The sequence below is a fragment of the Salvelinus sp. IW2-2015 genome, unplaced genomic scaffold, assembly GCF_002910315.2.
Source record: "Salvelinus sp. IW2-2015 unplaced genomic scaffold, ASM291031v2 Un_scaffold2057, whole genome shotgun sequence".
In the NCBI taxonomy this organism is placed as follows: domain Eukaryota; kingdom Metazoa; phylum Chordata; class Actinopteri; order Salmoniformes; family Salmonidae; genus Salvelinus; species Salvelinus sp. IW2-2015.
The window spans coordinates 129,689-141,705 of record NW_019943401.1 but is presented as its reverse complement, the minus strand read 5'-3'; the positions used below and the strand labels follow the sequence as shown (position 1 = coordinate 141,705).

General features: G+C 43.9%; 2 protein-coding genes across 2 annotated transcripts; one reads left to right on the top strand and one right to left on the bottom strand.

Moving 5' to 3' along the window:
• Window positions 1-252: 252 nt before the first annotated feature.
• On the bottom strand, window positions 253-5,817 carry ccna1 (cyclin A1). The gene is given in 10 exon segments (XM_024140230.2): window positions 253-690; window positions 908-995; window positions 998-1,037; window positions 2,957-3,070; window positions 3,759-3,963; window positions 4,127-4,350; window positions 4,699-4,817; window positions 4,929-5,148; window positions 5,217-5,375; window positions 5,698-5,817. Coding segments are annotated over 9 exon segments (1,221 nt in total). The 5' UTR covers window positions 5,698-5,817; the 3' UTR covers window positions 253-638.
• Window positions 5,818-8,574: 2,757 nt separating this feature from the next.
• On the top strand, window positions 8,575-10,061 carry rfxap (regulatory factor X-associated protein). Its single transcript, XM_024140226.2, has 3 exons — window positions 8,575-9,396; window positions 9,760-9,866; window positions 10,052-10,061. The coding sequence occupies exons 1-3, from the start codon at window positions 8,947-8,949 to the stop codon at window positions 10,059-10,061; spliced, it is 567 nt and encodes a 188-aa protein (XP_023995994.1). The 5' UTR covers window positions 8,575-8,946.
• Window positions 10,062-12,017: the final 1,956 nt, after the last annotated feature.

The window sequence follows — 12,017 nt, the reverse complement described above, 5'->3', positions numbered from 1 at the left end:
CTGTGAACCCATTACTATTCTCCACTGGGACACATTAAATATTGCAGCGTAGGAAGGGTCATTTTATGTTCTTCTCTTACCAATTATGAATGTAGCAAAATGTAATAAAACCAAATCCCCAGAGCAGTGGAAAGAGCCCACAGCCATGACCAAACTGATACAGAAGAAAAGCATGGCAAAAAAATAACGCATACATGAAAGCTCCCAGTATCAAGGATTGAGAAGCGGAGTAAAGCAATGCCGAGGCCAAAATATGGGCAACTTGTTTCCTTTAATCACATGATGCAACATACAAGATGCAGCCTGAGGTCCATGATTGTCTGGCAGTGACCAAAAGCAAAAATGACTTCGTACAGTAACAAAAGACTCAACCACCCGTTTAAAAAAAAAAAAAAAAAGGCATAGGTTAAATCCTGAGATTACAGACGAGTACTAAAACACTTGAAGTAGGCATTCTAGAGTTAAGTCAACAAGTTACTATATCATTGTGTTTACTTGATAGCTACCTACACAAATAGCTAGCTAGGACAAAGTGTTAATTAGATTTTAAAAATTTAAAAGCAATACAAATAAAAGTTATCCAGTAGGCATCTACAGAGGGAGCTAAGAGCTGTGTTGTCAGTCATTTCCCAGCAACTTCAGTAAAAAGGCAGATCCTCAGGAGGACTTAGCATAGACACGTTGCCAAACCTGCAGAGAGGAGAGCCAGTCAGCAGATGTTCATGGTAGTATTCAAATCAGCAAAAAGTTTGACAACAGGAAACAAGTGTTATTGGAGAAGTTCAGGTAGTGAACACAACAGGAGTAGTGCTGTGGCTAAAGACAGACATGGTTAAGGTTAGACATCATGGTTATGTTTAAGGAATTATAGTAAAAAAAAAAATTATAGTACAGATCACCAACTCACTTTGACCCCTTGTACTTCTCCCTGATGGCCTGTTGGGGGCGACTGTAGGCACTGAGGTACATCTTGTGGAGGTCCTTGAGGCAGGGATCTCTGCCAGGGTGTAGCCAGTGAAGGTGTACAGGGCGTCAGGCTGGAGAAACAGATGCCACACGGGTAGTTTAGCGAGTCAAACCAGTCTAACTAGGGAATCAGGTAGCCTAGCAGTTAGAGTAATGGACAGTAACCGAAAGGACGCTTTGCGAATACCAGAGCCGACAAGGTGAAAAATATGCCGATGTGCCCTTGAGCAAGGAACTCCACCCTAACTTGCTCCTGGGTGCCATACTAGGACCGGCACTGTCAAACATGTCACTGCACCCACCTGGTGTAAGACTTTCTACCCTCAGCAAAAGAGAAACATCCCTTCCCCGGTCTTTCAAAGATAATTTATAAAAATCCAAATAACTTCACTGTAAAGGGTTTAAATACTGTTTCCCATGCGTGTTCAATGAATCATAAACAATTCATGAACATGCACCTGTGGAACGGTCATTAAGACACTAACAGCTTACAGACGGTAGGCGATTGAGGTCCCAGTTATGAAAACTTAAGACTAAAGAGACCTTTCTACTGACTATGAAAGAAATCAAAAGAAAGATGCCCAGGGTCCCCGCTCATCTGCTTGAACGTGCCTTAGGCATGCTGCAAGGAGGCATGAGGACTGCAGATGTGGCCAGCGCAATAAATTACAATGTCCGTACTGTGAGACGCCGCTACAGGGAGACAGGACGATCAGCTGATCGTCCTCGCAGTGGCAGACCACGTGTAACACCTGCACAGGATTGGTACAGCCGAACATCACACCTGCGGGACAGGTACAGGATGGCAGCAACAACTGCCCGAGTTACACCAGGAACGCACAATCCCTCCATCAGTGCTCAGACWGTCCASMMTAKKSTGGACWGAGGGCTTGTAGGCCTGTTGTAAGGCAGGTCCTCACCAGCAACAACATTGCCTATGGGCACAAACCCACTGGACCAGGCAGGACTGGCAAAAAGTGCTCTTCACTGACGAGTCGTGGTTTTGTCTCACCAGGGGGGATGGTCGGATTTGTGTTTATCTTTGAAGGAATGAGCGTTACACCGAGGCCTGTACTCTGGAGCGGGATCGATTTGGAGGTGGAGGGTCCGTCATGGTCTGGGGCGGTGTGTCACAGCGTCTTCGGACTGTGCTTGTTGTAGGCAATATCCACGCTGTGCGTTACAGGGAAGACATCCTCCTCCCTCATGTGGTACCCTTCCTGAAGGCTCATCCTGACAATCCTCCAGCATGGCAATGCCACCAGCCATACTGCTCGTTCTGTGTGTGATTTCCTGCAAGACAGGAATGTCAGTGTTCTGCCATGGCCAGCGAAGAGCCTGGATCTCAATCCCATTGAGCCACGTATGGGACTGTTGGATCGGAGGTGAGGGCTAGTGCCATTCCCCCCAGAAATCTCCGGGAACTTGCAGGTGCCTTGGTAGAAGAGTGGGGTAACATCTCACAGCAAGAACTGGCAAATCTGGTGCAGTCCATGAGGAGATGCACTGCAGTACTTAATGCAGCTGGTGGCCACACCAGATACTGACTGTTACTTTTGACCCCCCTTTGTTCAGGGACACATTATTCAATTTGTGACATGTCTCAGTTGTTGAATCTCGTTACGTTCATACAAATATTTACACATTATGTCTGCTGAAAATAAAACACAGTTGAAAGGGAGAATGTCTTTTTTTGGTTGAGTATATATAGCCTACTTATGAGAACAATGTATAAAAGGGAGATTACTCTACTGATATAAGGAATGTGATACCCACCAGGATAATGATACTTATTTGTTGGTATTCTTGATTGAAGGTCAGAACAGGCACTAGTTCTAGGTGGGGGTGGGTTACCCCAGAGTGATGATGAAACAGTCAGCATGGAGCATGAGACCAATGGCCATCAGAGTACAGCAGACAGGCATGTCTTACCAGAGGGACCTGTTGAGGGTGTAGTTGGCCAGACAGAAAGCAGACAGGCATGTCTTACCCAGAGGGACCTGTTGAGGGTGTAGTTGGCCAGACAGAAAGCAGCAGCCGCCACCATAGAGGGGAAGTAGTGCAGGAATGGATCCACTTCCAACATGCTCAGCTCTGCCACATACTGAGAGTAGAGTTCACAAAAACACACTTGTTAACTGCAACAAAACACTCCTGCACATTAAAAATGAATAATGTTGATAAACCATTTAGTCAACTGGGGTGAAATACACTTCACATCAGGCCTGGGCAATTCCAGTTCTCAGAGGCCTGATTGGTGTCACTCCCCCCCCAGCAAACACACCTGATATACACTAATTGCATTTAACGGAAGATCATGATTAGTTGATTTGAGTCAAGTGTGTTCTGGGGCGAAAGTGTTTCACCAATCAGGACCCCGAGGACTTGAGTTAACCCTGTAGGGCAGGGGTGTCAAACTCATTCCACGGAGGGCCTAGTGTCTGCAGGTTTTTGTTTTTTCCTTTCAATAAAGCCCTAGACAACCAGGTGTGGGGAGTTCCTAACTAATTAGTGATGTTAATTCATCAATCGAGTACAAGGGAAGAGCGAAAACCCGCAGACACTCGGCCCCCCGTGGAATGAGTTTGACACCTGTGCTGTAGGGTGACCCATTGGGTTTTATTTAACCAGGTGAGAACACATTCTAACAAGAGTGACTAAACTATTGAACACTTGGGTCAGAGTACTGACTCATGTACCCGGATACCATGCTGCTAGCCTAAAGGCACATCTCAAAAACATGGCACAGCTATCAAGCAGTCAGACATGAGCATCTAGTTCTCTGTAAGTACCAGGGCAAGGCTCTCAGTCTTGAAGCAGACTGCTTGGACGGTGAGGAAATGGCGGAGGAACTGGTGTGTGGTGGGGACGGTCATGTCGAAGGCCAGCACCTTTAGCAGGAAGTGTTCCATACGAAGCAGCTGCTTCTTGGTGTAAGTGTCATCTGTGATGTACACAAAGTCCTCCACCTCCGGAGGGTAGATCTCCTCATATTTACTACCAGAGAAAAGGGTTAACACTAAAAAGCCCATTTACCACAGCTGAAAGTGAACCACCTTCCTACAGATTACTGGTTCTGGCATAGTCCTGCCAAGAGTATTGTGAACAGACAACAAGTGTTTGTGTACAAAAATTCTGCTAAATTTGTAAGATGACTTACGCAGCCAGCAGAAGTGCAGCGGTGCCCACCAGCTGCAGCTTGCCCCGAAGTACAGACATGCAGGAGAGGAAGCGGTCCATGTAGTTGACAGCCAGGTAGATAGTCTCCCCACACAGCTTGTACTCCTGGCCGACCTCCACCAGCCAGTCCACCAGGATGACACGCATGCAGTTGGTTATATCCGGCTGCTTCCGCATGTAGCCAGACTTCGGACGGCACTTTATCTGGAACAGAGGGTTAGAAAGAGACTTCACCACCTTCAGTTACAGAGCAACTTAAAACAGGCACATCTAAAGAACATGTATATTTAGCGGGTGTGAGGTTAACAGCAGAATAAAGTAAATATACAAAATGCCAGCCAAGCTACAACTAAAGTGCTGGAGTGTTAAGCCACAACGGCTGCTGTGCSTGWTATGGGGGGKGGGGGGGGGGTACACCTAAATATGGTGATAGGGAGAATTACCCTCAGAAAATGATATAAACAAGGGCATCTGTTAAATGAAATGCACTAAGTCAATAGAAGCATAGAAGACATTTAAACTAGTAGCCGCATAGTTTGAACGAGTGCGCACTTCACTCTTGCGTAAGTGTTTGTGGATGTCCTCGGAATATTCTGCAAGACACATGGCATTCTGAGTGGTGAGAGCCTCGTTATCTGGGAGCGACTGCATAGAGGTGTCCATGCATGACCCTGCAAAACAATGGTTTACTTTTAAATGAGTCAGTGCTGTGAACATGAAGTGAAAATTGACATGGTGATGCATCATTGTGCCCTTGTAATGCCACCACAGGCCGACCTCACCTGAGCTCAGGTCCAGGAAGAGACGGAAATCTTTATGTTGCATGGCAGCAGTTTCCTCATCCACCACCTGAGGCTCTGCAGCCACTAGTTCGCCAGAGGCTGGGATGACGACCTCACATGGCTCATCCACATAGATGTCAGCGCTAGAGCTTGAGGGACAACCCAAGAGATTGGTGTGGGAGTTGTCCAAAATAGAGCCACGTTTGGAAAAAATAACTCCCTAAAAACAAAAAKTGATTAGCCAATTTGAAAAGGCTTTGGACGCAGAAAAGTTCTCAAACTACTCACCTGACCAAAAGATCGACTGTGCTGTTCGTTTTCTGTCAAGACGCCGAGTATAGTCCTCTGTTTAGCCCTGTCCATCCGGGATGAATCCATCCTATTTGAGGCCAGAACATTTTCTTGGCTGCTACGGCTGGCCAGACGGGCGACGGTGTTGAAGTTCATCTTTAAAAATAGTTAAACAGCTAGAAGTAGAGGGGATTATACATCAGATGGTAAACAAACCAAATTTACCTAGTGGAACTGTATAAACTGGCTGCCATGACTACCGATAGTGAGGTGGTAACACGTTCGCCTTGAATTGTTTTACACAAATAAAGTTCAGCTAGCTGGTTAGCTAACCTATTATTGCAAAGCCATGAAAGACAAACAAAACGAATTAAAAACAATGTGTGCACGCTTTGTTAGCCAACGCTTCAAATGTTTGGCTTCTTAAGGTAGCTGAAAATTGAAACCTTTCTATTTTTTTTATAAAAAATCTACAAACCTTGGTTGCGTGTTACACAGCCGATGATGCACAAACTAGATAAGACAAAATTGTTTTGTCGTGGTATGATTAGCTACCTCCCACCGGTTTATATTGACCTGTGCATGCAGGTTTGTCTCATTCGGATGAACGCACTGATCAGCTGTTTCAGCTGTTGCTGTGTAAAACTCAGCTGTTTCAGTTGTTGCTGTGTAAAACTCAGCTGTTTCAGATTTACACAAATCCTAATCGAAGTCCGAACCGCTCTCAGTTGCGCGGTCCAATCACAGCCGTCGACGAGACCACGTGGTGTCGTTTCCATAGCAATGTGAAGACGCTCTCAGTTGCGCGGTCCAATCACAGCCGATGACGAGACCACGTGGGGACGTTTCCATAGCAATGTGAGGACGCTCATAGTTTGCGCGAATCGTACGTATATGTTTACAAGCAATATTCTACAGTCTACAATCTCAAAAGAAAACGTTGCCATGAACTAAATGATCATTGATATTTTTATGCTCAATCTGTCAGTGTTTCAGAGAGGGAAAAAGATTTGCCTGGTTAGCCAGACTCGTTTAGGGTTTCTATTAAACAGGTCCCCGGTTGAACCCGGCAATGGTCTTTCACGTGACCGAGTTTAACCGGTGAGGGAGATACACCTTGCTAGGTCATGTTGTCAACAAGGCAGCAATGCAACTTCCTTTTTCCATAAACTATATCTCGGAATTTTCTAATTAGTTATAATTGGGAAGGCAGATAAAGCGTTTTTTTATCAAAAGCAATCACTTTTAAATTTGAAAACAGAATCCTACTCATTACTCCACATTCAAAAGTAAGTGAGTATGGCTGGGGGGGTGGTTGGGAGTTGGAGAATTTAGCATTATTCAAATACAGATTCAACCACAAAGGTAGGTTTTCCAATGCCTCGCAACGAAGGGCACCGATTGGTAGATGGGTAAAAAAAGCAGCTATTGAATATCCCTTTGAGCATGGTGAAGTTATTAATTACACTTTTGATGGTGTATCAATACACCCAGTCACTACAAAGATACAGGAGTCCTTCCTAACTCTGTTACCGGAGAGGAAGGAAACCGCTCAGGGATTTCACCATGAGGCCAATGGTGACTTTAAGGATGTTTTCACATATAGTCCTCTTTAAAAKAACTGATCTCAGTCCTCTTTAAAGTTAACTCTGGGTTAAAAAAAAGCAACATAACTCAGTTTCCTGTGTATTCACACTGCCCTTGCCTTGGAATGCTCAGCTCTCTTACCAGTTCACTTCAACATGTTTGTGGTCTGAGTCCTCTTTGCATTCGCATTGCTATGTTTAGAAAATAACCAATATATTTTTCCAACATTTACTCAATAGAGCCCCACAGTGGAGGGAAAAAGGCCACCTTAGCTACCGCGGGCGACACCGTGATACACAGCTGCCTAGTGGAAGCAGGTCAGCAAGCAGCTCAATACACCGGTGCACTAGTCATTTGAACAGGTGTCGACTCGTCGTACAGCCCAATCAGCCACACAAAAAGATCTTGAGTGGCAACAAATCTGCCCAATTAGCTCAATCCTTTACACTACACCCACTGGTCGCCATGTAGAGTACCACAGTATGAGTCATAATACCCATAAAACCTAGTGGTCAAATAGGGAAATGGTTCCAATCGTTTTTCCACCATAAAAGAGTGTTGCAGCAGCAGGAATCATGTAGAATAATAGGGAAGACATCAAAACTATGAAATAACACATATGTAATGATGTAGTAACCAAAAAATTATCAAATCAAAATGTATTTGATATTCTTCGAGGTATCCACCCTTTGCCTTGACGACAGCAGTGAGTTTGTATACATTGACAAGTCCTGGATATTGTCCTGCTTCAATTACTCTAATAATCAAATAATAATAAATCAACTTCCACAGTGTCACGTAGGGCTGCATGATTTTGACAACAAATCTAGGCCTTATTTTGAGTAAGAGGAAACATTGAATGTTGCGACAGATTATAGGGTCCCACTCCCCTGGGAAACACTGACCAACACTTTGGTCCCTACCCTGTTACAACAACACCTCCATAGAGATCTTATTACTATTCCAATTTCTTATTCTATGAATTCAAACAACACTGTATTCAAAGTGCCCACTATTACATTCCAACTAGGCTATAGAATTTGAATAATTATTCTATTTCCATGATTCCAACAGTTCACCAGTGTTTTGATCTAAATCGCAAGTGAAATCGCGGTTGCAATACTTGGTTAAAAATAAAGCCTTGATATGTTGTCAAAATCGTGCAGCCCTACGTGGCAGTGTGGATATGATCGCACATGAGATAAACTTTTGATTGAACAGTATAAAACAATCAGAATAGAGAAAAACCCCTTGAAAACACGTAATTTAGGTACAGCCTTGCAGTATCTTAGGTACAGCGCTACAGTATATTAGGTATAACTCTGCAGTGTATTAGGCCCAGCCTTACAGTGTATTAGGTACAGCCCTGCTAGCCACCTCACCCACAACATAGAAACATATTGATACACCCCCATAACCCCCTCTGACTGCAGCTGGAGAGGTTTGAACAGATAAGATTATAATGTTTTGAAATATCCATTTTCTGATGTATATGGAAATTGATTTGTAAAATTACTGAATGAAAATGTATGTCTCTTGACTTGACAAACTGTATTTGTATTCATGTGTTTTGCATTGAAAAAAATATATGCTGTTTATTTCATCAACATCAATATAACACGTTAACTTTCAGTATACATTCACATTTCATTTTGTCTGAGCATTTCCAGGTATGCCACAAATCTATTTCATGCAGGTGTGTGAGAGATAGTTCCATATATGACCACCAGAGGGCAGCCTGCAGAAGGACTCCTCCCTGTCATGCTCTCTCGGCGGAGTGTCCTCGTTTGTTTTTGTTGTGTGAGAGGAGAAGCATCCAGCCTACAGATTAAGCATTTGGGGTATTTATAAATAATTTCCTCCGTTAATTATGTGATGTTGCTTTAGATCAGGTAGCTATAACCGTATTGTTTAATTAGCGTGGTCCATCGCTTCCATTAGATCTATGAGAGGGAAGTGAATGAAATATCAAGCTAGCCAGTCAGCTAGCTTCCAGTACATGCGAGTTGGCTCACAACACCTTGCCAGCTACAGCCTAACGTCACATCAATAGATTACGGGACAAGCCACTTCTCTGGACAACTGTTTACGTTATCCATTTTCTACAAAATCGTGGGGATATTTTATCTAAATCTCAATCATGAGTGAAGAGGAGAGTTCCACCTCAACCGGTTACAACAAGGACTCGAGCATTTCGCTTCTATTAATAACCAAGGACGGACAGACGTACTACGTTGACAAGAGCGGTGTTGTCGACAGCAGAAATGTAGTCACGCCGCAAGAGTCGGACAATAMCATGTTCTCGTACGACATGGATGATGCCGACGAGGAGAGCGATGTTTTGGACACCTCGGACCCGCGTGACAGCGCTGCGAGTCCCGAAGAACTCAACGAGGAAGACGGGTTCGGGGAGAACGAGAACGTGTCGAAGACGTGCACGTACGACGGTTGTACGGAGACCACGACCCAGGTAGCCAAGCAGCGGAAGCCGTGGATGTGTAAGAAGCACCGCAACAAAATGTACAAAGACAAGTACAAGAAGAAGAAGAGTGATCAGGCCCAAGGTCACGTGTCCAGCGGGAAACAAGATGTAAGAATTTACCTGGCTGACAGACAAACATGCAAACACACACACACACACCGGGTGCATTCTTTCACCTGTTTTTCTATCATAGTCCAGGAAATCCACCCATATGTGCCTGGTTTTGTTCCAGCCCAGTGCTAATACATCTGATCCAACTCATCATCATTAGTTGAGTCAGGTTTGTTATGATAGGGCTGGGGGGAAAAAATGATGTGGGTCCCCAGGACTAGGACTGAAGCCTACTGCTCTAGTCTGAAGGGATATGTGTGCTGGTTATATTATATATTGAACCGGATGTGGTGTGGTGTGTGTGGTGTGTGTGGTGTGTGTGTGTGTGTTGTGTGTGTGTGTGTGTGTGTGTGATTCAAGGAGAGCTTGGAGGAGAGCCTTGTCTGTGAAACAAGCAGCGTCTCGGCCACCATGGACCGGCCGGCCAGACCCTCCCTCATCGAACAGGTGCTCAAACCAGAGAGACTGTGAGTCACACACACAGACAGACACGCATAGACACACACACACACACAGTTACAACATCTTAGTTGTTGAAATGTGCAGCATATTTTTCTCTCCCTGTAATGGCACCTACCAGTATCGTGAATTCAAAAACAATGTTATTACGTCACACTGTGCGATGTTCTCGTGTGTGTGTTTTTGTCCTCAGTTCTCTCTGAGGAGTCCTGAGGTCCATCAGGTTTCTACATGCAGCAGCAGGTCTCCTGACCCACGCCAAGTCACAGCAATCGCAGCCTGACTTCAGGCTGCAACGACAAACAGGAGGGAGTCGAGCCACTCTTGTGTTCCCACCTCCAGACTATGGGTCTAGGGAATGTAGAAGTTCTTGAATTAGTGCTAACCTCACTTCTGGAACTATCCGATCTGTCCCACGGTGACAGTGAGAAGGAGACAGTTGTTAGTACCTCAACCTCATGGGTAACTAAACCCTAACCTTTAACACAACCCTGGACATACCCTAACTATCTTAATGACCCCTTCACCTTATATGTGCAAATTCAAGTTGCGCCGTCGGACTGGTCGCAGGGACTAGCCAATTAAGTGGGTTGACCACCAAACCCTCGCAGAAGCTCTTCTTACGTGTGTTTCCTTCCTTTGCTTCTTATGCAATGAATCATAGTGGGCCTATACTCCCAAAACATAAAAGAAGTGCAAATCCTAATGTACTGTACTGCCCATTCCGTTAGGTGATCCAGCATGCCAGCTATGACGCCCCAGCGAAAATATCAGTGCCGTTATTCCCGGAGTAGTAAAAGACTGAACCGTGGCATGAACATAATTACAAGTATAGAAAGATCTGAAAGCCGTGGCAGAAATTACAGAGTAGTAAAGACTGGAAGCCAGTGGCAGAAATGTATTACAGAGTAAGTAAAGACGTGAAAGCCTCGTGGCAGAATATACAGAGTAGTAATAAGACTGAACCAGCTGGCAGAATATTAAGAGTAGTAAAAGACCTGAAGCCGTGGCAGATAATATTTACAGAGTAATAAAACTGAAGCCGTGCAGAATATTTACAGAGTAGGTAAAGGACTGGAAGCCTGGCAGATATTCAAAAGAAGCCTAATATTCAGCAGAGTAAAGATGAACAGAATTCATAAGACTAAGCCGGGCAGAATATTACAGAGTTGTAATAAACGCAGATAACATAAACTGATAGCCGTGAGAATTCAAGAGTTAATGAGCTCTATTACAGATAATGAAGCCTGTGATTAGAGAGTAAGACTGAAGCCGTCGATATACAAGAGATGAACCTGCAGAATTTGAAGGTAAGACTAACCTAGAAATCGAAGAAGAGAACTCCAGAAAGTACAGTGTGACAAGCCTGCAATTCGAGCGACGAAGCCGTGCAGATTACAGAGAATGGAGAACTGTACTCTTGTCGACAACAACTGTTGCTTCCAATCAATCAATCCATCATCAATCATCCATCTCACAATCAATCTCCATCCATTAAATCAATCCGTCAATCCAATTATCAATCATCATCAATCAATTCCATCAATCAATCCATTAAATCATCCATTCCATCAATAATCCATTAATCAATCATCCATCACAATCAATCCAATAATCAATCATTAATCAATCCAATCCATGTAATCAATCCATCCATTTAATCAATCCATGCCATTAATCAATTCCATTAATCAATCAATCTGGTAAATAGTTGGTAAAGCAAACCGCATGCTTTAATTTCACTATGTCAGCTAAAAAACGGGATCTCATTGTTTAATGTTTTTTTATTTTGTACTGTCTTGCTGTGTTAATCTGATGTTTTGGACTAATTTAGATTTGATTTTGAAACAAGACTGTAGTAAACGGATAGTAGATGTGACGAAGAATATCAGTTTTATACCAAAACTTCTGTTTTTAATAATTAAGTCATTGTTGTTGTTTAGATGACAGATGTATCGAGTCTGAATTCATTGATATCACGATGTGCTATCAGTTTTTCTGTGATTACGTGTGACAATGACAACATGTTTCAGTCGGGGGGGGGGGGGGGAGCATAGCGTGATGCTATAAAGGTAGGGACAGTGGGCAGGGTACAAAAGAGCTACTATGTGACTGTCTGCTGGTGTTTTAAATCAAGGTTGGGTCAATTCAGGACAGTA